Source organism: Centruroides sculpturatus, unplaced genomic scaffold, assembly GCF_000671375.1.
Source record: "Centruroides sculpturatus isolate CEXI.00-Female unplaced genomic scaffold, Cexi_2.0 scaffold457, whole genome shotgun sequence".
Taxonomy (NCBI): domain Eukaryota; kingdom Metazoa; phylum Arthropoda; class Arachnida; order Scorpiones; family Buthidae; genus Centruroides; species Centruroides sculpturatus.
The window spans coordinates 242,561-270,020 of record NW_019385803.1 but is presented as its reverse complement, the minus strand read 5'-3'; the positions used below and the strand labels follow the sequence as shown (position 1 = coordinate 270,020).

The window sequence follows — 27,460 nt, the reverse complement described above, 5'->3', positions numbered from 1 at the left end:
TCCATAAAAGCTGTGGAAGCACCACTTTCCTTGTATTTTCTAAAATATAAATACATATTGTGAGATTATTTTCATATTTTAATGTACTTTGAATTAATTAAAATTAATATTTTATTATAACTGCATTATGTATTTTATTACAAATTTTTATCATGTGAAAAACAATAAGATTGCTATTGTATATTTGAATATAAATTCATATGTGTATATGATGGAAGCATTGTATTGTCAAATATGGAATAGCTTCCACAGCAAAAATATTTGAATCATGTAAAGCAGCCAGATTATACACATTCATGCATGAACTTTACAGAGCACCAACCTCTCATGGTTTGGCTCATGGATGCTACACACCAAAATATCCTATAATGCTTCCAATGATTCTATAGGGCTAAGTCTGTCTTAAACTGACAGCCCTCTACTTAACTTTATACTTATCTTATCCAGGACTGGCACAGCTTCCCTATCATCAAATTTCACTGCACACCACTGAAATTAATCCAAAACAAAATATTAGAATATTCTCTTAATTAGATATTCAATTACATATTTATGAATTAATGAATCTAATATGCACACACAGTTCGCTTAAAATCATTGCAATACTTTTTTTCCATAAAAAATAGATATATTCCTTGTACAAGACATCACTTCTATAACATGGTTTTGCTCTAACACAGTTTGAGAATTTGGGAAATCCTTCATATAAAATTTCACTATTTTTAAGTGCAAACTCTGTTGTGTGATAGTTTTTATTCAAGTAAACATGCATGTTGTCTTAAATTTTCCATGGATTTTAGAATATGAAATTTTCAATTTGTTTTGTGCCATTTGTCAGGTTTACTTTAACGAAAACTGATAGTGCAGTATTTTCTTCCTTGTCCTAGCGTTCCCATCAACCAGGTGTTGTCGTCATTGCTTTCAGACTTTAGCCTTTAGAGAGTCACTGTGTTTTGTTTTTATAGATTAATTTTCATATTTAGTAAAGTTTATTTAAACATTTTTAGGTAAGTGTTGTTAACCTTTTTTTTTAACTGTAGGTAAGTAATTGTTTGTAAAAATGATGAATGAAATACAGCAGTTCCTCGTACTCTGTTCCAATTCAAACAATTCAGTATATTTGAACCTGGATTCTGGAAAAAACCTTGGTACTCAACTGAATAAATGCAACCTGCTGGAACAAATTTTCAATTAATAACATATTTTTATTTTGTCATCCATAAAAGAAACATGTATGATAAAAATTAAAAAAATGAAGATGATGATGATATTTCTGATCAAGGTCAACAAAAAAACTCATGATGATGATGATACTTTGTAAAAAGAAAACACTCTTGTTTAATTAAATTTACTATTAACATATAATACAGTACTTTTAATTATGATTGTTAGTTAATTATGGATTGGAAATAAATTATTGATTGCTTTTATAAAAATACTTCTCTTAGTGACAAAGAAAAAACTAGTGTACTTTTGGAACCTAATGCTATGCTTCTATGAGACAAAGAAAACTAGTCCTTTGTCTCATAGAGCATGGATTTGCATAAAACGGCACTTTTTCTGAACATAACTATCATGTTATATGAGGATATGTATGTATATATATATATATAGAAACAGTGGCATCAGGAATCAATAGACTGTAATAAAATTTTTGACCAAGTGGCCAAAGCCTGTGGATAAAGTTATCCTAGTATTATATAAAAATTGATCAAAAAATTTATTCTTCAATTCTGATATTATATTTTATGAAAGACAGTATGTAGTATTTAAATTATTGTTAAATTTAAAGAATATGGAAAATTTGTAAAACACATCATAATTACAATCAATAATTTTTCTTAAGTAATTATGAAAATCATTCCAAAAGTAAAGAATGTTTGTTTCTCTAGATATTTTTATTTAACATAATGAAACAAAACTTATTTTACAACACATATGATACCTTAGCTATTTTTCTACATAGTTGCCATACAAATTTAAACATTTGTCATAGCATATCACCAGCTTTTCTATGCCTTCTGCACACCCAGTTACTGCCAAGTTCTTGAACCAGTCATTAATGGCCTCTTTAAGTTCGTCGTCACTTCCATAGTGATTACTGTCCAAAAAAATCTTTCAATTTTGGGAAAAGATGGTAATCACTTGGAGCCAAGTCTGGGCTATAAGGAGGATTTTCAAAAACTTCCCACTTAAACTGCTGAAGCAAGTTCTTTGTCAATGCAGCAGCATGTGTATGTGCGTTATCCTGAAGAAGCACAATACCTCTGGACAACAATCCCTGCTGTTTGTTTTGAAATGAAGCTTCATTCCTCACATTAGCATAAACCTCAGTTATCTGTCTGTAAATTTTGATAGGGTGGACTTTTTTTGCATTCAAAAAGTGTATTACACTACAAACCTCACACTTGGTGGGATCTTTAATTTTGTCAAACATTTCAAAGTCATACTGTAAACAGTAAATGATTGTTGTGGCTCACTGTTAGCATCAGACTGGCGCAAAAAAATGGGAAGGTCCATGACACGGCAGTGGGGAGTGGGGAGAACTACACGGCTTGTCAGATCAAAACACCCTTTTCTTTTAGAATGACCCTTGTAGATTATGATCTGATTAATGTTTTTATTGTTATCAATGTTATTTTTTGCATATTCTTTTTCACAATTTAAATGTGACTTTGCTTTTAAGATTTATATCTGAAATATAGATGTAACCAGTTCAGTTATTAATTATTTAAATTTAAATTTGTTTCTCAAATTTTATCATAGTTTAAATAAAATTTCTCAAAATATTTGTAAATATGTGAAAAATAATTACTTTTAATATTGCTAAAAATTATATTAGATATGTCATTGATGTTGGGCAAATATCAATCTAATACCAATATATTGACATATAAGAATTGGTTTGTTTTCACAAAATGATGTCAGATTTTTTTTGTTTTTTTTCAATAATCTACAGATGGTAACAATATCAATATACCAGCATATAATGTTCCCAATGTATGTTTTATGAACTGATGCTCTGATCCTTGCAACAGTAACTATTGAAAAAAGGAGATTGGAGCATTCGTTCTTTAAACAAGCCAATTCTAATTTGCTGATGAATCAGTATTGGTTTGTAGGGATATCAATTGAATAACCCGTATGGTTTAACGTTGGAATTGGAGCAATAAGATAGTGGTAGTGTTAATTTTTTGGATCTGACTATAACATGCAAAAAAGGTGAAGTCCGAACCAATATTTATCGTAAACCGACATCTATCCCCATCATTATCTCTAAGAATTCGGCGGATCCGGAGCATATTAATATGGCAGTATTTTGATCTTGGATAAGAAGAGCACACATGCATCGCATAAATGTTTGCGATACTGTTAAGGAATTACAATATATACGAAGAACTGCCATACAGCATGGCTACGGGAGAAAAAGAATACAGGCTCTCATTAAGAAAAAGAATAATCTTGCAAGTAGGCAAAAACAAAACCACCAAAAAGAAAAAGTGGTCCTCGATTATATACTCTTCCTTAAACCTATTGTCAAGAGGGTTTCCAAAAATAAGAACTTACAAATAGTTTATTGACGTAATCCCACTATATACAGGATATTAAGGAATGACAAGGGGGATTATGAACGTAACTCCTTAACAGGAATATACTCAATACCGCTAAGAGATCATAGGTTCACCTCTAACTTAGTATATATAGGCACAACTTTGAGGAATTTGAAAAAAAGAATCAATGAACATAAGCTTTCAGTGAACAAAACAGTTGACAGTATGGTCCTTGCCACTTATGCTAAACAACAAGGCATTACTGTCTTCTGGGACTATGCCTCTATAACAAAAGCTACTAGATCTAGACATGCAGTAAAATATCTCAAAAAGCTGGAAATCCATAGGGCACAGAACAGCATGTAATGTATCAACTATAGGGATGACAACGGGCTTTCGTCCGCTTGGAAATCTTTTTGTGACGAATTGGCATAGATCTATATAAAAGGCTTAATCAGGCTTAGGATGATCCTTGATAGATATTTTATTTATTTATTTTATTATTATTTATTAAACACATAGAAATTCGTATGTATCACTTTCGTTTATAACATGTTACCGTATAATTTTTTGCATAACCATTTATTTGAAATTCGCTTGCATAATTTTTCGAATTTCCCATTTTTGAATTAGAGAAATAACTGATGATGAACATTTAATGCGTTTGAAAACGTTTTTATGTTATTAAAAAATTATGCTGGATAGTTGAATGGTTTTTATTTTTATTGAATTTATTCTCCAGTAAGCAAGTATACAATTATATATCAATTGAAGTCTTCAAAACTGAATCTTCAAACATTTTTGGTATTTTTGGTTTCAAAGCTTTGAGGAAAATGAGCTAAAGTTACAAAGATTTTAATTAATATTCAAACAATGGTAAAAGCAAATTTCAAAACAAGAAATTAGTGTGTTTGTGTTCGCATGCAAACATAAAAAATGTAGAGAAACTTTATTTAGTGTTAAAAACTGTCAAACCTACATTAACTGTTGTGAAAGGATTTTCTTAACTTGCAGTAACATTTTAACAAAAATAAAGAACCTAATTGTTTCATCTTTTTAACACTTTTATATACAGTAGAGCATCGATTATCCAAATCAATTGGGGACTGGGGTTGTTCGGAAAATCAATTTTTTGAATAACCAATTATGTACGAAAAAATACATTATTAATATAATGTATTAGTATATCCTAACAATAGTATATTAATATATCCCATGTTTTAATTTTTCTCCATTGCATGTCACTTTGCGTTGAATTTTCGTCGATGCTAAGCCTAACAAAAATTTTTATCATAATAATTGTGGCTATTGTATTGTTAAAAAATATTTCTTTATTTTGTACAAACAAAATAAATATATTGAAAAGTATAAAATCAAAAAAGATTATACTTTAGAAGTTAATCTAGTATCAAAAACGTTTGATTCAGTATGACAGTCCGACTGGAATGCTTTTGGTTAATCGATGTTTCAGTTGATTGGCATTCGGATAATCGACGTTCTACTGTACTTAACTTTTTATTTCAAAGAAAATCCCAAATGTGTTTAATAATCAAACAAGTTTGAAATTCTAAATTGAACATAAATAAAGCTTGTTTTTAAAATTTCTGGTCTATATTTATGAATTTAATTTTAAGAATTCTCAAAATAGTCATTTAATCAATTCGTAATTGATTGAATTCCTTCATTTCTAGTAATGATAAATTACTATGGCAAAAATGTTTGTATTAAAACTTAAAACTTCAAAGTTTTGATATCCCTATTGGTAAGTATCACTAAATTATATATTTGAGAAAGTAAATCTTATATGATTTGTTTTCTCAGTCAGGATTTCTAATAATTCTTTTTTCTAGAAACTTAAAAAAAATAATAATAAAAACATTATTGTAGATTCAAGATCCAAATAGATACATCTATGTATGTTCAGTAATATGATTAAATTTTATTTTATACTATTTTTATATCTAATACTGAAATTGAAATTTTGAAGAACTTTCCTATATTTAAGATTTAAAAAATTTTATAAATATGTGGCATGTGTGAAAAGTAAAGATACAATGGTTAGTATTCATTCAAAACATTTTATTTGACCAAACATCCACTACAACTTATTTACTGGTTCATGCATTATTTTTCTACATAATTGCCACCATTGTCCAAACACTTGTTAAGTCTGGGTACTAGCTTCTGTATTCCAGAATTGTAGAATTCTATCACTTGCTGTCAGAACCACATTTCAACTTCATTTTTTGATCTTGTCATGGAAATGTTGTTTTGCAAGATGTTTCTTCAGATAAAGAAACTAATTCAAGTCACTGGGAACAAAGTCTGGGTTATATGGTGGATGGTCAAAAACTTGCCACTTAATTATTTGAGAAGTGTCACAGCTTCTTGGACTTGAACACTTCCTGAATGATTTCATGCAATTCTCTTATGAGATGCTGATTTGTGTGAATTGCTTTCTCAGTTTTTTGAAGAAGTTTATCACAGATTCACTCCTGTGTACATCATGAATGCTAATCCTGCCTCCAGAGAATGCACAGTACTACTTTCTTACATTTTATTGATTCATAATATTCCTATAAATGGAAAAATTTTCTTGTTAATATCTGCTGGGTGCTCACCTTTTGCATTGAGAAGACATATGACAGAGTGTAGGATTCTGAATCAGTTCAGCCATTGTAAACATGTACTACTCAAAGCAGACTCGATGTAACAATGATGAATGAGCACAAAAAGAACATGAAAGGTTCAAGGTCAAATTGACTATCGTCAACGTAAGTACTAAAACATTAGCTTTCTGTTTATATGTGATGTATCTTTACTTTTCAGACACACCTCATATTACATTAAAAGTAATGAAATGAATTATATATGCATCAATCAAGTAACTAACACCTTACTCGTTGCCAAGGTAGTTTATTAAAAACTAATGTTTTCAATCTACTCCATAGATCATCTTCAGGTTGAAACATTCGAATTTGGAATAACAAAGAATAGAACACCAAATTCAAATTTAACCCCTTAACGACCACCTGTCATTAATTATGATGTAATTAAGCATAAAAAATACTTAAAACTGAAAAAAAACAAAAGAAGTGCGTTTATTTTGAAGAAAAAGCTTCAAAGTTTAAGTTCCTTTGTCTCACCTTTCTGCGAAATTTAACACCGATGAGTCATTGTTTACACAGCTGGATGACCTTGAGAACAGCTGGAGTCAGATTTCCCAGGGCATTCTCATAGACATCTCGGGAGGACAAGGGTTTAAAGTAGGGTGAATATGAGCGACACATATATTTTTAAATATTTTTAAAAAATTAAGATTTTAATTGCGATTTCCGACCCCCCCCTAATTAATTAAATTTATATATAATAAAATCAATTAATTAAAAAAATTAAAAAACTATCGGAGGTTGTTTTTGACATCAGAAAGCAGCTTTAAATAACTTTACCAAAGGAAAATCCGTGCACTACAACTTAGGAACCATGAAATAAATTTGATAAAAAAACTCTCATTAAAAAACAATTAAGCCTTAATCGAGCCTTATCAAAGGCTCATTAAAATCGCGATAAAATTTTTTCGCACGGGCAAAAATTTTTGTCATAAATGGCATTAAGGACTGCATTTTTCGTAACGCTATGTAAACTTGACGAGTTATCTTGTCAATGGGCGTTAAGGGGTTTTAACAAAGCACTGAGATATGAAATACAATTATAGCCCTAATGGTGAGAGAACAATGTTTAACTTATGAAAAACAAGAGTGTGTGGTTATTAATTAATATACAGCCTATTGGTAAGCTGGTATTTGAATTGTCACCAGAAAATATTGCTTCAAGCCTGATGAAAAATTATGGGAGGTCCTTTTGTAATTTGACAAATGCATACACAAATTTGTTATTCAAACAAATAGTGTTATTTGAAAAAACAATTCGACTAGCTGTGAGTGGAGCCCTGAATATTATTTAGGATGGTTGTTTGAGTTTTATTGTATGAATATGAATGAATTTTGTGATTTTTATAATTTAATTAAAATATAAATTCTGACAATACTTTTTCTTTTTAAAAAATTGCTGGGACATTTACAAAAAAATTTACTTCTACAAAAAAAAATACAGTGGTACCTCGGGATACGAAATTAATCCGTTCTGAAACTGAGATTGTATCATGAAAATGTCGTAAGGTGAATCATTTTTTCCCATACGATTACATGTAAAACCAAATAATTCGTTCCAACACAAAAACATACTCAATTCAAAGCTAAGAAGTACATTGAAAAAAAATAACTTTAGTAAGGAAAACACTGAAAAATACATTTTGTAGTTATAAATGTATAAATAACCATAATAGAATAATAATTGATTTTAAAAAATGTAGTTTTATTTGCATTTTACCTTTGAGGATAGACGATGATGGAGGTGTAAACTAGTGCCGGAGGAGAGAGAGAAGGGAAATGATACTAAAACTTAACTTACATAACATAATGTAACAATAACTTAAAAATAACTTTAATTTTTTAACTTTTCTGTTTTATATATATATTTTTTAAATTTTTTATTCACTGTGTTTTGCCGTCTTTCCTTCACTTCCACCAGCACTTTCACTGGATAGAGGTTGCTTGGTAAAATATCTTTAAAAGAGGTTTTGCTTTGCCTACTTTTTAAAATGTTTCTAAAATGACTTAGGCAAATGTCATTACTCCGAACAGCAATACGGCCAGTGTGAATCTATTCAGGATGTTTCTTTTCAATAAAATCAGTCACTTTCTGATAATACCTCAAGATTTCCTTTATTGAGTGAGATCCTTCCACGACGAAGCAAACACGCAGACTGAGACCAATGAACAGAAGTGAATAAAAAATGGCGCTGCGAACTAATGTAACGTTGTATGGTGAGTGTTTGTTCATATCGTGGAGCAAAAATATGTTCGAATTTCATGTCGTATACTGAAAATTTCATATGCTGGGGCGTTTGTATCCTGAGGTACCACTGTATATTTGTTGAGACTATACATACAAGATGAGTCATTTTTATTCGGTCCCTTCACATGCTTAATTTTATCATTGTGCCACCGCTAGAGAAATATTTTAATTTTTTAGCATTGGATAGCGGATGAGTAACCTACAATAAAATATCGACTCCATCGTGGAATTGTTACTACTTCAACAGCATGTGAAAGGACTGAATGAAAATGACTCATCCTGTATGTATAGTCTAAACCAACGGTTCCCAATTTTTTTCGGGTAGCTACCTCCTTTTTATAAAAGCCAAGTGACCCGCGACCCCGATACAATTGAAAAAGGTATTTTTAATAAGGTAATTAAAAAACAATGAAATTAGTTTTTTAGTATAATTTATTTTAAATTATGTTTAATAATTAATTTAACGAGATGGTTGAAATTGCATGTATTATTAACCAGCCTCAAAATTCGCGAGTGAGATTTTGTTAACGCCAACCTCATGTCATTCTTAACATTTAATTTATTCCTCTCAAAACTCTCAACACGTGATTCAACCAACTGTGACAGAACAGCGTACCCAGATTACACTTATTTTAATTTTTTAAAAATATATGAAATTATTCAAACTTTAAGATGCCATTAAAAATAAATATTGCATTATAGTGAAAATTTTGTTTTAGTTTACTGCATAAGTTGGTGACCCCACAGAAAACCCGTTGAGACCCCCTTTTGGGTCGCGACCCATAGGTTGGGAACCCGTGGTCTAAACAGTGATGTGCCATCATTGGAAGCGGTGGATGCGCCGCTTCCCTTGTATTTTCTAAAAAATAAATACATATTAATTTTAATTATATGAAAATAATTGCACAATATTTTATTATAACCACATTATGTATCTTATTACAAATTTCTATACTACACGTGAAAAAAAAAGATAAGATTGCTATTGTATATTCGAATATTAGTGGCGGAGTGGAAGTGCTGTATCATCAGCATTCAAAAATGCCAGATTCACGCATGCGCTTTACAGAGCACCAACCTCACCTGGTTTAGCTGGTGGATGCTACATGTATACTGTATCCAGTTCTATCCAGGACCTGTTCTGGGCTGTTAGCTGTCTGCCTGCCTGCTAGATATTTGGCCGCTCTCGCCCGATTACGTGAATCACAAGTAGATTTATAACTTAACCCAACCGATAAGAATTTACTGGTATGTTTTTATGATAGTTCTGTATAGTTGACAGGAGTTTAAAAAAATCCATTAAAATATTTGATATATTTATTCCGCTCTCTGATTTTATATTATGGATTTTAATGTTANCGAGTAGATTTATAACTTAACCCAACCGATAAGAATTTACTGGTATGTTTTTATGATAGTTCTGTATAGTTGACAGGAGTTTAAAAAAATCCATTAAAATATTTGATATATTTATTCCGCTCTCTGATTTTATATTATGGATTTTAATGTTAAACCAGTGATATTATGATTTCGTATATCTCATCTCTAAGGGATGTAGAAAAAAACGTGTACAATTCTTGTATAATGTTAAAAAATTAACTGTTACTTTGGTAGCATCATTTACAACTAAATTTAATGAATGAGAGAGATGCACGAGGTAAGAAAAAGCTCTAGAATTTATTTTCCTTAAATTTACGATTTATGTATCCGTTTGTCATAAAAATTTCTTTCCACTTTTTTCCCGCGACTACAAATGTTCGAGTACAAAGTAACCGGTTTCAACTTATTTCTACCTAAGAAGTAGTTAAATAATTAACTGCTTCCTCTCCAATCAATTTTTAATTACAGTAATACCCTGACTTACGCTACCCCGACTTACGCGAACCCGGAGTTATGTGATTTTCAAATCTCGTCGATTTGTCTTTTGTTTGAGCGCCACGTAACCCTTGATTACTCACTCCCTCCCACACTATTCAGCTTACATGTTTGGATGTGTCGCGCGGAATCCACACAGAGCTACAATTTATTTATTTCTGTGTTTGTTATATCTACAGAGACTCGAGAGACTCTACTATGTCATCCAAACAAAGTAGAACTAATTCTTCCACATCAAACAAGAAAAGAAAAACTTTATCTTTGGAATGTAAAGTTAACATTGGGTATGTTCGTAAAGTCGAACGAGTTAAGCAAGAATGAAGTCATCGTTATTCCTATTTCGTTAGACTTTTCGAACGATTTGTTACTAATGCGTTTAACTCGTTTGATTTTACGAACGTACCCATTATTAAAGACTTCGATACAAAAATGAAAATTTGTGAATTGGCAAAGAAGTTTGATCTACTGGAATTGTCAGTCAGAACAATTATAAAAGGCAAAGAAAAAATTCTTGAAGCTGTGAAAAATGCTCAATCTTTAAATTCAAGCATCATTCGTAAACGTCATGGTATTATCGCTGAGATGGAAACAATGTTAAAATTATGGCATAATAATCAAGTAAATGTGAAAAATTGTCACAGTATTATTGCTGAGATGGAAACAATGTTAAAATTATGGAATAATAATCAAATAAATTTGAAAAATAATATAGGCCTAATTTGTTATATATATGTATTATCTAAGATTTTATTAAATATTTTTTTTTAAATTATTGTTTTCTTTAGTCTCTGGCCCCAATTAAAAATTATTTGTATGTATTTATATGTGAAAATGTAACCCGACTTACGCGGTTACCGTTCGGTCCCACCTATCGTGTAAGTTCGGGATATTACTGTACATTATAATTAAACATAAAAAATACTTAAAACCGAAAAAAAAACGAAAGAAATGCGTTATTTTTGAAGAAAAAGCTTCAAACTTTGTTTTCCATTGTCTCGCCTTTCTGCGAAATTTGACACTGATGAGTCATTGTATTTACAGCTGGATGACCTTGAGAACAGCTGGTGTTGGATTTCTCGGGACATTCTCATAATACTTACAGGAGGCGAAGGGTTTATAGTAGGGTTAATACTAGCTGGCTGTATATTTTAAAATATTTTTCAATGTACAGTACAGTACTGTATTTATTTTGTGCAAAATAAAGAAATAATTTTTAACGATGCAATAGCAACAATTATTATTTAAAAAAAAAATTGATAGGCTTAACATGGAGGAAAATTCAACACGTAGTAGGTTAATAGCGATATACTAATATACTAATTACATGGGATATAATAATATACTACACTAATAATGGATTTTTTCATACTTTTCGGTCATCTGACTTTTCAATTATCCGACCAACCCCAGTCCCCAATTGAGTTGGATAATTGATGCTCTACTGTAATTCATTCTGGAGACTCCCCAAAAATAAAAAAGTATATACTTTCTTACTACGTTTATTCATATGTAATAATAAAAATACATATATACACGGTTTTGCATTTTTATTAGTCATGTTTTTTCTGTTTGTAGGGGTTAAAGAATATGTCCAATGTTGATTGCTTTTCTGTCTTATTCATGATTTTTCAGAAGTAATTAATAGCATTGTAATTGTAGAGATCCCTAGTCCTATTAACCTCAATCTGGTTTGGATGCCATTTTAAGGCCGTTGTTCTGACATCCTTCTACTTCTTCAAGAGATCTTTAATAGCAGATATCGGCATAAATCTGCATTTTCAGAAGAAAACATAAAAGAATTGTTTCTGTCAGAAATACAAAAGCCTGGAATTACAAGGGAGAGTTTCAAAGTTCAGGGGAATACTATCTGATCAGTATATACTGGGTAGAATGTCGATGTCTCCTGTGCTTCGAAAAGTTTCTAATTGTTGCCTGAAGACAAAGGAAGACCAATCGGTATTCGTTATTTTACATCGCTTCTTGTGTTTGTTCAGTGAAGTGTTCGTTATCCGATTTGTTCGTTAACCAATCACCCATTGTATTTGTAGGGCTCTAGACTATTACTTTTGGGCGACTTACCACTTTAAAAATAAATTGGGCTACAATTTGAGGTTCTCACTGGACATGTGCTGTTTACCTGTAATTTATTTATTTATATTATTATTAATTATTAGTTAATAAGTATAAGTGTATACTTATACTTATTATAAGTGTTTTGTATAATTGTGTCCTTGTATAATTATAAGTGTTCTGTATAAGTAGCTATATTTCATTTGCTTAATAAATTACATCAGTTACATGGCAGTTGGCATATTTTATAGAAATATATAAATCTCAGATTGTTTGAAATTCAATAATTTGAAGTCTTGAATATTTTGTTCCCTGAATTTCTAACTAACAGGAATTTCCTGTACTTGTTTTAACTATATGCTTTACAGTTATTAGAATGTATTACAAAACTATTTCTTAAATTTTTTTGTTTTAGACTCTAAGGTATTGGGGAATGTTTGTATCTCCTTTCCTGCTTTTCTATCTAGTTGGAATGATTTTGGAATCTGCAGAATCATACGTGGTGAAAGCTTGTCTCTTATTTGGTCTGTTCCTCATGATGACTGTTGTCAGCAGGTAAGTAATTGATTACATGACTGTAAACATTATTTATTAAAATATTACCATTTTATATTAATATTTCAGGAGGAGGAATGTCTGTCAAAAAATTTGTTTATAAATTGCTAGTTTATTACTAGTAGAAACCATTATTAATATTAAAAGGATAAAATGTTAAGCAAATATTATTATTGAAGAGTTGTAAATAATCAAAGTAATAACAAAAATAATTCTTTATTTGAATCATTACAGATTTCTATTTGATGATAGAATATTAAATATCATTCCAATATCAGTGTATCTCTCCACCAAGTTCTGGATGTATGTTACTTGGTTTACATACCTTTGGCCATGTATCCTTTTAATCTGTTTTGATAGTGAATTATAACATAGTGATGTAATGAATAGTATATTCGGCCTCACACCGAATACCGAATATTCGGCCAGGAACATGACCGAATAGCCGAATATTCGGCCAAACTATTCGGCTTGATTAACGCACGTACGAAAATTGGCACGCAAACCGCATTATGGCAAGGACTCTGCTCTCTATTGGCCCGCTGTCACTATGCTTCTCCAATCGCGTTAATTCTTGACAGTTGTAGCGGACAGACAAGAGCGTCATGGCAGTATGTGATAAATGATGATATCAAATGTGAATAACAATGAAATGACCTACACGTGTAAATAACGGAAAAAGAACAGAGAAGGGCCGTGAAGTGAAAATATGAAAATAAATATGAAATTGAGTTGATAACATATTCGAACAAGTCGAGGCAGCTTATTGGCCCAAAATTCGTGGCCGTCAATAGAGAGGTTGCGGCCGACGTTTTCAACACAAAAACGTGTACGTCGGACGTTCAGCGCCGCTTTCCTATAAGCCTAGAAGTTTGACAATGGTGTTTGGATAGTCAGTGGAATCATGATCGACGTCCCAAACACCATTGCCAAACTTCTAGGCCTTTAGGAAAGCGGCGCTGAACGTCCGACGTACACGTTTTTGCGTTGAAAACGTCGGCCGCAACCTCTCTAATGCCAAACAATTGCTATAGACTTCGGAAAGCTAAATGCTTATAATGAAAGTCACTTAGCGTGCACGGGCGAAACCCTGGGGCCGTTCGGGCTATCAAGCTGTCTCGAACCTGTGAAATCATCACTGTGACTTATAGCAACGTCCTATTTGTCTCTTTTCTCCGTTATCACCAGGCTATGAATCACGTAATTGTAAAATGGGAAATCTACAATGGAAAAGTGACGAATCGAAAGTATCGTGAGCGCGTATTATGATGTATGCATAGGAATACGTGGACTAGAGCTATAGAGGAAAGAGAAAGGAAAAAGCAAAGATGAGCACATTAAAAAAAAGGATAGGCAGGGTCAGACCTTCAGATGTGCGATGATTCTCTAACGAATAGGTGTGTACGTGTGCTGATCTTTGTAATTATAAATTGTGAATACATGTGACTAATATTATCTTCTTTTTTTATTTTGTGCATGTTATAAGTTATAAATAAATATAAACAAACAACACTAACCCGATAACATTAAATCTAAATACCAAAATGATTAATTTACTGTGTTTTTGTTATTTCTTACTCCTGTTTTAGGTATTCAGTATTCGGCCGAATAGTGATTAAATATTCGGTATTCGGCCAAATAGCAAAAAATAGGCTGAATAGGCCAAATACCGAATAGTAACCGAATATTCGTTACATCACTATTATAACATTTTGACACAAATTTAAAATTTAAATAATATTATTTAAGAAGAATTAAGAATTGAATAACATCTGGATCGTGACTTATTTTTATTAGGTGGTTGTAAAATTTTTGTATTTGTATCTGAAGTTTCTCATATCTAAATAACCAAATACTTGTATAATATACAAATTTTTAAATTGACTTTTTTTAAAATACTACCGTGTTTCCCCGAAAATAAGACATCCGCAGAAAATAAGACCTAGCACAGATTTTGCTGAATTGCGAAATATAAGACCTCCCCCTGAAATTAAGACCTAGCGAAGTTTTTTTTTTAGTCGTAACGGTCATCGACAGATGGTTGAAAGTGGCCGTTGGCTTTTTGAAAGTACAGCCACTGATTGGTCAGCAGACAATTACGCCACACGGCATGATTTGCATAAGACTATGGCTTGGGAATCACAGATTTGCATAACGTTACGGCTGGTGATGGCTAATTGGTCGGCCGTGAACACGCCCCAACATATTTGCATAGTGCTACGGTCCAGTAAGCGCTAATTGGTCATCGAGTCCGATGTTGACGCTATAAAAAGGCGACAGTTCCACACACCGGATATACGTCACTCTCATCTAAATTCGACTTGGGAATTTTTTTTGTTCAATAATAAATGTGAATTCTTCTTCCTGGAAAAAATAAGACATTCCCTGAAAATAAGACCTAGCGCATTTTTCAGAGCAAAAATTAATATAAGACACTGTCTTATATTCGGGGAAACACAGTATATATAGTTAAATCAGTGTTTTAACTGAAGACAGGCTACTGATCTTTTTGTGATATATTTTATATAATCCTTTGATGGTATTACAGTTAAAAAAATCATTTCTAAATGGAACATGAGTATTCAATAGGGTTTGACTTTAATTTTGTTCCTTGGTTGGACACTAGGCATTACATTTTCCCAAGTTCCTGGGACTACAATTTTGTTTATGAAAATTGTTTTTAAATATATTTATTATATTAAAATGCTTTTATTGACAATTAATATATTTATGCATTGAATAAAATACATTATTTACTATAAGAAATTTTGCTTTGAGTTAACATAATATAAATGAACTAAACAAAAATATGTATTAATTAGATTCAAAAAATTGTATGAAAATTACCATACATAAAAAAGCAAGCAAAATGATAAATAATGAACTGCCTGATAAACAGGGAGTAGTTCTACAAACAGACCTGATGTTAATCTATATATATAACCCATTCAACGGGTATCCATCTGTCTGTGCAACGGTATGATAACGGACACTAGAGGCGCCCTAGCGAAGATTTTAAATTAACAATAAATTATTTTTATTTGTAATAGGAATTTATTATTGATACGAATTTATTATTTATACCATGGAATGGTATAAATAATTATTATATGCCTCGATTAACCTTGTGCCGCACGTTTACGACATCCCGTGAATCGGTGAACGTCACGCATTAACTCATGGGAAATTTGTTGAAAAAATGGCGGATACATTTAAAATCGAGGTTTACAGGCAAAGGTAAATAAACAAATTAAACTATTTTAAAGTATTTATAGAATGTTTAATAGGTAGAAATATAGATCCGTATGACACTATTGGGACGGTAAGATTTATCCTTTGAATGAAGAGGTGGCAACCCCCCCTCTGTGCGAACAATAAATGTCTAATGAACCATACCCCTACGCACGGCACTTCCCGAGATATAGTGCTCCGAAAATTATTCTGTGTGTCACTTGACCGCCTGTTTGCCACAATTTACCCTGCAAATTAGCAGATCGGCAAACTCCCAAGTGTGTGTGAGCGTACGTTAGTTTTTTTCACGCGGTAGGCTTACTTTTGACCACTGTGTCATGTGACCGGAAATGACAGGCGAATTTTCAGGAGCTTATATCTCGCGAAGGGTCGCGAGTAGGGGTATGGTTCCTTTGACTTTATTGTTTGCACAGGGGGACTACAGTTTGGGGGTCGCCACCCCTTCATTCGGAGGATAAATCTTACCATTGGGACTTTAACGGAGCTGTAGAACATATTGATAGAAACAAAAAAGTCATAGGAACCGTGCCTTATGGAAATTTGTAAAGAACGCCCACTAGGGGGCGTCCCGGGCTACTAGTTCTGCAGAACCCATTTGCATAGTTTGAGGTCCCATACTTGGTATTGTTAAAAAAATCTTATCAAATCTCCAGAATTTCTATAGTCTACTAAATAATATATTCAAAATTTATGCTTATTCTCATTTGATGCTTAAAGTTATATTTTTTTTACACCCAACTTGCTATTTTTAATATTATGAACCAATTTCAACTCAAAACAACTAACAGACTTTTCAATTTTTATGTATTTCTAATGCTGTTTTAACTGTTTTGCTGAGATTTAATTAACTTGACGAATATTTTATCTCAATACATAGCTTATCATTTAATATTTACATATATGAGGTCTTCTTGAGCTCCATATTGCCTGAAAACAAATAATGATAATGGACACTAAAAAAATTAAGCTCTACAGTCTATTCTATTTAAAAATGATTTCAGTATTTTGCAGAAATTGCCGAAATAATATTTCAAAACTAGATGATTTAGTCACTTCAATGTTATTGTTGATTACAAGTAACCTCATAATTCAGCATTACATTTTCTTTTGTAGCCATTTTCAAAATTGTTTATGCGATTAATGAACAACTTGGGATTTGCTGATGTCATTTATAAAATGCTTTATTATTGGCAGTTTTCCAGTCATAATTTATGACTGGGAAACTGAACATAGATAGGATTCCTACTATCAAAATTGACTTTTGGTCAATCCCAATGTAACAACAAGTGTCCCCCAAATGGTTTCCTGGTGAATAATATCATGTTACATTGCTTATGTATGTTGCATGCCTTTCTGAACACACTGTTATAGCCATTATTTTAACAAAAATATTTTTGAAATTTTTCTCAAATTCCCTGACAAGAAACAGTATTATTCAAGTATCTGATTATGCAGATAATTGCTACATACTTATTACAAGAAAAAGTTAAAAATAATAATAATAATTGTTTAGTTATTGTGACATTAAAAATTGCAACCCAGCATTGTGACAATCATTTTTTAATATAAAAATCATGTGACTTCTGGTTCAAATCAGAAGTTTGTACATAATTTCTACTCCCTTAGTTTTCCATATCTGACCTTGATTTTTATCTAATTAACTCCATTCTCAAGATTAAGAAAGGACGACAATGCAAATCTAAAGGTCTGCAATTTGAAAACTGAACCCAATAATTTGTAATAATAACCATAATACCAGACATGTTAATATGCATTTATTATGAATGGAAGGTATATGTTTATAGATACATGCACTTAAATGACATGTATCTATAAATGTATACCTTCCATTCTGTAAAATGTTCTGTACTTTATCAACTTCCAATTTAATTATAATGTGAACTTTAAAAGTTGGAAATGTTGAGTTCAACTTCAGTTAATTTATTACTTAGAATTGGGATTTGCTGATGTCATTTATAAAATGCTTTATTATTGGCAGTTTTCCAGTCATAATTTATGACTGGGAAACTAAACATAGATAGGATTCCTACTATCAAAATTGACTTTTGGTCAATCCCAATGTAACAACAAGTGTCCCCCAAATGGTTTCCTGGTGAATAATATCATGTTACATTGCTTATGTATGTCGCATGCCTTTCTGAATTATTTAGTGAATAAATATTTAGTTATCCTATTTAGTGAATAAATTTTTAGTTAAAACATTTTTTAAAAATTTAATCCTTGATTTTATGTAAGATATTGGAGATTTATGGAATACCTTAGGCTTTTTGGGATCATCTACTCTCTTGTTTTATAGTTTTGTTAAAGCATGGAAGTCTGATCCTGGTATCATTCAGATGGATCAGGAACAAAGATATAGAGTGAATTTATTTTAAATATATCTTTAGTAACAGTTTGAGCTATTATTTATAAAATCAATTTAAATGCTAAAAATATAATTTTATTACATATAGATGATAATAGAGTTAGCAGAAAGAGACGGATTCGATCCCGTGTGGTTTTGTAGCACTTGCTTGGTGCGTCGTCCTCTTAGATCAAAGCATTGTGCGGTATGCAATCGATGCATTGCAAAATTTGACCATCACTGTCCGTGGGTGGGAAATTGTGTTGGTGGGTTTTTAGCTTTATTAATTATACAATCAAATAGAAAATAAACTTTTTAAAATCAGATTTTGTAATCTGTATAATTATAATCATTAATTTTATAATTTTTTATTTTTTTAGGTATAGGAAACCACTGTTATTTTGTTGCATATTTATTTTTTCTACTCATAATGATATGTTGGTGTCTTTATGGTTGTGTTGTTTGTAAGTATATTTAGTTTGATTTTAACAATAATTATGTATTTTACCAGTTAATTTCAAGCAATTCTCTAAAATGCATTTATTTTTATTTTATTAAAACCAGAATTTCTAATAAAAACAATAGATTAAAAAAATAATAAGTTTATGCTGTTAAAACAATTTTATAGGAGACTAGTGTTTCCCAAAATAAAAATGAATTCAACATGTCAGATTTTGAATGTGTATGACTCTATTAACTAGCTAAGCAACAAAAATTCTTAAACATGAATATTCAAAAGTATGTCTACAAATTCAAACCTCACATGTGCTGCAATGATTTTTATTTGTTTTCTTATAATTCAATTTTCTTGCAAAAATGTTGGAAATTTCAAGTGGATTATAACCATTTATACATAGAACAGATAATATGTTTAATGTTTTACTTCTAATGAACATGAAACTATTTTCCTATGCTTATGTAGATTAATGAACATTGGCACCTTTTTATACTGGAAAAGAGTATAGTAATATTTTCTTTAAAATAAAACATACTTTAATATATGTATTTAAACTGACTATTTCACTAGGTTAAAGTATTTTTAAACATTAGGAAGAGACTATCTCTATAATGAATAAACTTAATTAATCCATTAATTTACCCATAATCAAGTGGAATTGACCAGTAATAAAGATGAGAATGACCCCAGTAAATGATTAAGTAACAAAAGTTTAGATCTGAATCAAAACTTTACATCTTACCATAAAGCCATTAACTTAACAAACTGTTAAGTTGAAGAAACTTCACATCACTTAATCTATGTAATAATTGAAGTCAATATGCTTGATATTTAATTAATTTTTTTATATGGTAAGTTCTAAATTAAATCTAGCAAATTTCATGGGAGAATGTTATCTGATTTGTTATATACTTCATACCTCAAGTATAATTTTTTGCTTCTTAAATTCATGCAACTTTTATAGATGTCTTAAGTGGTTATTTATATTTACATAATTTTATTTAAATTACAATTATTATATTTTAATTAGATGCATTTATTTGAACTGGAAAAATGGCTCATTTCTATAAATACATATATTTTTTACTAATATTTAGCTATTGACTGATCAGAGGTTGTTTTGAACTTACAAGCAGAGGGTCATACATTCAGATTTCCTTTTGAACAAAACTTGAGCATGTAGCTGTTAATACAAGCAACTCCTTGACCAAACAACAGACCTGCTTCTCAAATCTTTCTGAAAAATGGGTCTCTGAAAATTGAGGGTTTAGATTATAATGCTTTGGAAGTTTCACACTTCCTAAGAGTGGGAATAGCCAAGTGGACAAGATGCTAGGTACAATGTTGGTTCTAAACTTTGCAGTTTTAATTTATTTTTGTGTGTAATATAATTATTTTACCATAACATTAGCATTATTATTACTGTTATTATTTCTCACATTTAAAGCTTATAAAACAAATTAAAACAGATGTGAAAAGTTGGGATTAAAAATACATATACTGTCACCACAAATGAATAAGCTTCAGATGTTACTGCACATGGACAAAAAAAAGACAAGTCTGTTATGAAAGTAGGGGAGCAGAGCAATAGTAATTTTTTATTGTTAATGTTATAGATCATTTCCTTGTGCATTCATGTTTGTTACACTTCAAATATAATAATACCATCATATCTGAAAATAAATATGAAGAAATAATTTTATTTAGCAGTGTGAAAGAGTTAATTCTACAGAGATGCTATTGGTAATCTACCCTATTTTCATAATAGACTTGTCTTTTTTTCCATGTACAGTAATGTCTGAAGCTTATTTGCTTATGGTGACAGTATATGTATTTTTATTTCTACTTTTTGCATCAGCTTTAATTTGTTTTATAAGCTTTAACACTAGAACTGTGAGACTTTCTGTATGATTTAGTACTGATTTAGATCAAAATGATTGCTATTCCAAAGTATTCTTCTTATGATTTGATACTGATTTTATATTGTAGTTGTACCAAAAAATAACATTCTACAATATTATATAATTTCAAGAGACAGTATTACAGCAGGAATTTCAAAGTTGGGAGGATTTCCCCTGAAATTGGGGGAACTATATATAATTTGTATAATAAAAAGCAAGCATTGAAAATTTCTCTGTTGTAATTTCCTTATTGCTGCCTATCATGAACAGTACCTGTACAGACATAAAAGCAGTTTTTTTTAGTGGGACAAAAGTAAGCAATGATAGGTATATTATTCCGTTTATTCCACAATGATAGGTATATTCCATAGATTACTAAATAAAATTATTTTATAACAAAATATTTCTTGTATACAGTAGACCCCCCCCTATAACGCTTAGATACGTTCCACGCTAACCGAAAATTACGTTGTAGGAACGATTAAATACATGAGCCAATCGCAGCCCGATAGGTGGGAACTTTACGGACTAAGGCTGTTCGAAAGGTTTTCTTCTATAAAATTAACCGATTCTAGACTAATTCGACTCAACATTTCCAAAACACGTATAATTTTTTGGGAGTAATCCGTATAAACTATGCTATAAACAAAAAATTATAGGATTACTTACCGAGTGTGTACCGTTCGACTACGCCCGTTGTTCAAAGCTTGTCTTCGTCGCGGAACAGCACACGAAACGGCGGCCGCGATATCTGATAAATAATTTATCGCAGAAAGATAACTTGACCTTTGGAGACATCATTAATATAAATAATTTTTATGGCCGTTGAATAAGAAGTGTTTCTTTCACAAGAAATGTATAAAATTAGTGCTGTATTAGACTTACGGTACCTAATTTACATACTGTGCAGACGATAATAAACTCAACTTACTAGCCTAAAATCTCCGTAGCGTGTTGCCAGGCGGCAGAAAGCATATATATAATTATAATAAAGTTACAATAAATTAAGTTAATATATAATTATATATACAGTACCTAATTTATATATAATTAATATATAATTATATGTACAGTACCTAATTTATATATAATTTATATATAATACTAAACAGACGATAGCAAACTCAATTTAGCCGCTCCGTAGCGTGGCGCAGGGTCGGAGGAAAGTAGTTCGGCTGCTCATCCACTATTGGTCCAGACTCTATCAATCTTGTCGCGAAACGACGTTATAGGAGGTACGTTATACGAAAGTTGCTACAATTTTTTCGCTACGTTATAGGAATTGTCGTTATAGGAACATACGTTATAGGGGGGTCGACTGTATTTATCATACCAGTAAGAATCAGAATACTCAAAAAAATATATTATATGTCTTTGTAGAGAGGTTCATTAGGAAAAATCAAATGCTGTTTTTCATCACTATGGATGGTTCTCATCACTATCCTGTTTAGCCCAGATTTCATTGGATGTGACTTATTCGCTATTCCTATCCTATAGATCTGGGGTCAGCAGGAGCGGCTTGCGAGCCACATGCGGCTGTTTGCATAGACGTTTGTGTCTCTTCAGACATAAACTCCAATTTCATCTCATCTCAAGCAGTCTTATAACTTATGAGTTTGAGATAGAGTCGCCAAACAAACTTCGACTCGTATGGCATACTCTCTACCACTCTTTAGCCCATCCACACATGACCACACTCACGTTGATCAGTATGAGTCGCATGCGAGTGGAAGCATATCTATATATATATATAAACCATTGAACGCATGTCCATCTGTCCGTGTAATGTTATGCCAAAAATGGCTACTAGAGGCACCCTGTCATGTGTCGTATTTCACACATTTAAATTAACAATATAAATTATTATTTACATTAACAGTATAAATTATTATTATTCATTTGGCCAATAACAATATAAATAATTCAGTATATTTGTAATAGGAATTTATTATTGTCACGCGCACTAGTGGCGTCTCTCTAGTACTTTTGTTATNACAATATAAATTATTATTTACATTAACAGTATAAATTATTATTATTCATTTGGCCAATAACAATATAAATAATTCAGTATATTTGTAATAGGAATTTATTATTGTCACGCGCACTAGTGGCGTCTCTCTAGTACTTTTGTTATCCTGTTTCCATAACAATTTGGCTTTTTTCGCTTGACAAACTGCTGACCCCTGCTATAGATGATGAATGTCATCTGTACATTCATCTTTCGATTCACATTCTGAAATATTCCAGTTTGCTAATACGTTCGCAATTTCATCTCCAGTAAGCAGATGATAATCAAATCTATCATTCTTTTGTGTATACAATTGACCCCCCTATAATTACAGTCCCTATAATTACGATTCCTATAAAACTACGAAAAAATTGTGACCAGTATCCGTAAAAAACAGTAAAAATTCCCTATAATTACCTCAAACGTCATCGGGCAGCCGAACTACTTTCTCGCCATCCGTAGCGCCACGCTACGGAGAGATTTCTATCGTCTGGACAGTATTATATAAATTATATATAAATTAGGTACTGTATATATAATTATATATTAACTTATTGTAACTTTGTTATAATTAAATATATAATTTCCGCCGTCTAGCGTGGCGCCACGCTACGGAGATTTTTACGCTAACTATCGTCTGTCAGTATGTAAATTAGGTACCGTAAGTCTAATACAGTACTGTAATTTTATACATTTCTTGTGAAAGAAACATTTCTTATTCAACGGCGATTAAAATTATTTATATTAATGATGTCTCCGAAGTTCAAGGAACTATTCGCAGAAAAATAAGTTATTAGAAATCGGCCGCTGTTTGCTGAGCTGTTCCGCGACGAAAACAATGTTGAGCAATGGCGATGTCGAATGGTGACACTCGGTAAGTAATCCTACAATTTTTTGTTTATAGCGTAGTTTATACAGATTATTTCCAAAAAAAAATACGTATTTTGGAAATGTTGAGTTGGATTAGTCTAGAATTGATTAATTTTATGGAAGAAAATCTTTCAAACAGCCGTAGTCCGTAAACTTGATACGTGTTGGGTTGTGATTGGAAGGATTCGTAAGAAATCGGATTCCTAAAGAATGGAATGTATCTCTATCTTATAGGGGGGTCGACTGTACATAATTTGAGTAATTCCAATGAGACTGAAGCAAACAGTTGTTCTAATAAAAGATGCAGAAAATACAAACAAGACTAGCAGAAATATTTATATAAAAGTGTTAATATTCAAAAGTCATAAATAGACATGTGAAACAAAAGTGAAAAAAACAAAAAAAAAGGAACAAATGGAATAAATAGGCAGTCAAAATAACTGCTTTCAGTTGTAAATAAAGACCTATATAATTAGGACCTGTTGATTTTATTAAGGTAAAATTTGTTTGCAATATAAAACATTCAAATTCAGGAAAAGTTAAATTTCAGCTTCTGGCGATTAACTGGTGAATAACTGAAATTCAATAGATGGCAGATCTAGTGTTAAATGCAAGGAATAACAGTAATAATAATGGTAATGATATGGTAAAATAATTATGTTACCCATAAAAGTAAACCAAAATTGCAAAGTTTAGAAGCTATGTTGTATAGCTCTTATAGCTCCAGTGCCTAGCATCTTGTCCACTGGCTATTGCCACTCCGAGGAAATATGAAACATCCAAGCTGTAGAAGCTAAACCCTCAATTTTCAGAAGCCTGTCTTTCAGAAACCCTTAAGAAGTGGGTCCTATTATTTGGACAAGGCGCCTTTTGTGTTAACAGCTACATGCTCACCAAGTTCAAATTGGAGACCCAAATGCCCAACCCTCTCTTTGTTAGACTTATCAATCTGAATAAACAATTTATTTTGTAATTTTTATTTTTAATGCTTAAAGGTAAATTTATTCAAAAATTATTTTTATAAGAATTTAAAAAATATGATGCTTCTTGTAGGAAAATGTAATTTGCTTTGATTTATTATTGTTAAAACATTCCTTACAGATTCTGGATTATTTTTGTTTTAAAATTTGATATAAAAAATGGAATGAAGAATTAAGTTTTAAAAGTCTATGGCTTTTATTATAATACATTGACTTTTACAATTATAAAAGAAAAAATAGTCATAAATATATTAACATGGTAACATAACAAAATATTGCTTACAGTTTATAGGAACATACATACTCAAATTTTTTCCAGTTTGGATTGATATTTGGTTTCCTAGAAAATCAAGTTAAAAATAAACTTGACTTGTACTGTACATTAAAAATATTTCTTTTAATAAAATGCATCTATCAACAGAAGTTCTCAGAATTAATCTTAGGTTAAAATTTTAAAAAGGAATTTAAATTTAAATGCATTATTTTGAGTTTTAATTCAGTTCTTTATCTCTTCTTAAAATACAGAAAGTCTTCACTTTACATTGTTTCATTCCTCAAGGGTAAATAATTACAAATGTACTTACAAGTATAATGAAAATCCTACAATCATAAACAGTGGAATTTCTTTTAAGAGAGAGAAAATAAATACTGGAGGTTGCAAACATGATCCAATTAGAACAATATTAACCAAATTACAAATCAACTTGTGTTAATACAAATCACTAGGGAAACAGTAGTTAGTTCATTTTATTGAAATTTGTATTAACGATTTTCAGGATCAGGATCAAAGTTGCATAATTTATGCAGTTAAGGTTGAATAGGTAAACAAATCTCTAAATTATAATATTTTGAATTAATTTAACTACTGTAAATAAAATAAATTTATTCACAAAAATAAATTAATGGTCTCAATGATTATCAAATCAAACAAAATGAGGAGGAAACAGTATTTGCCATTTAAGTGTGGTGCAGTATATTAGAATGGTTAAACAAAACAATGCTAAAAGAAATCTGTGATTTTTTTTTTTCTGTTGAGGATTTGACATGCATCCCTATATGCAAATTAGCATGTGTTTGCATGGGACCACATAAATTTAAAAGGGTGGGTGTCCTTAAACTTTAACCCCTATTTTCTGAGTACAGTAGAATGGTTTGAATTGCTCTACAACTGGAGGTCAGACTTGTCTTTGCTTACTAGGAGAAAATTATTCTACTCAAAACAGAACATTTATTACAGTACCACTTTGCTCTTTATACTTTTTGATGTGAATAATAAAATCATTATTGGAAATAATACTGTCTCTTGGGGATTGTGAACATAATTTACACTTTGGTTTAACAAATTCTGGTAAAATTTTTGTTCACTTTATTGTGTGAAAATTAATGTTACGACGACGACATTTTGCCAGGGCAATGGCAAAATTTGCTTTACTGGTGTCCGTTTTAATGGTCAACTGTATATCTTGTTTATATGATTTAGCCTATGGAAGAATTGGTTTTGTTATGTTATTTTGCTTCACTAAATTTGCAGTTTACAAAAACCTGTCAATGACTAAGTGAAGGCTTGTGTATAAGAAATTGACAGCAATGTGGTTAAGGGTTGGCCTGCCGCTCTAGGATGGATCCAATCCAAGTAGGAATTTTTCAGAGGGTGATCTGTTTCAGATATGTTGAACCTAGTCTTTTTTTAACACCATTGTAAGTTTGGCCAAACTAACAATGGACGTGGATGAACATTAAAAAGGCACTTTTATCCAAGAAAGAGTCAAAAATGAAAAAAAAGTTTTAATACATAAAGCAAAAGTAGTGGTTTTCAAATCTTATACAATGATGTAGGAAATTCTAATGGTGAAATTTGAATAATTGCAGTTTTAGATTTTATCAGGTTTAACAAATATATATATATATATAGCTATATATACAGTAGAACCTCGATTATCTGGACCCCTATTATCTGGATTGTTCAAAATAAACAAAAATTTTATGAATTTGCTGATTTGCACTTGGCGAATTACGATACTGTTTATGTACGTGATGGAATGCATAACTTTTTTTGTTTCAATGTCTTGCCGGGCACAGTGGCTGTAAACTCTTAAATATATTTTGCGTTGTAATAAAAATATAACTTGACATACGTATTTATAAATAATTTTATTTTCAAATTATATCATTTCTATGACCAAGGGCGGTGTAAGGCATGGGCAATGTGGGCCACTGCCTATGCCTCGTGGTCTGAAGGGCCTCGCGTTTCGAAGGTTTATGCATTACTTAAAAGCCGCAAACACCACAAAAAAATTTTACTCGTCATAAAACGATAAATAGTTTGTCAAATTTTTATTCATAAAAATGCAGTTTCAACTGATTTTTATTTTATAAAATCTGTCTTCTTGCACTACCAGAGGGCCTTTTAAACAATAGGTAGTCTGTTAGCGTTGGTCAGTAATAGTCCAAATTCAATACGAACGTTTGTTTCTTGAAAATTTGATCACGATTTAAATACAGTACAGTATTTACTTTTAATATTACCGATATGTCATCGAAAAGAAAACGTGTTGTATTATCATTAAAAGACAAATTAAAGTATTTGTTTCGATTATCCGGATTTTTCCTTATCCGGACTACCTTCATCCCCAATTAGTCCGGATAATCGAGGTTC

General features: G+C 31.1%; 1 protein-coding gene across 1 annotated transcript in view; it reads left to right on the top strand.

Annotated features, from left to right (window-relative positions):
• Window positions 1-27,460, top strand: part of LOC111642216 (palmitoyltransferase ZDHHC17-like) — a 70,491-nt gene that overhangs the window by 32,643 nt on the left and 10,388 nt on the right. The window contains exons 7-11 of the mRNA XM_023388513.1: window positions 12,829-12,968; window positions 13,203-13,303; window positions 18,477-18,601; window positions 18,695-18,851; window positions 18,966-19,049. Coding sequence (XP_023244281.1) covers window positions 12,829-12,968; window positions 13,203-13,303; window positions 18,477-18,601; window positions 18,695-18,851; window positions 18,966-19,049 — 607 coding nt within the window. The remainder of the gene's footprint in view (window positions 1-12,828; window positions 12,969-13,202; window positions 13,304-18,476; window positions 18,602-18,694; window positions 18,852-18,965; window positions 19,050-27,460) is intronic.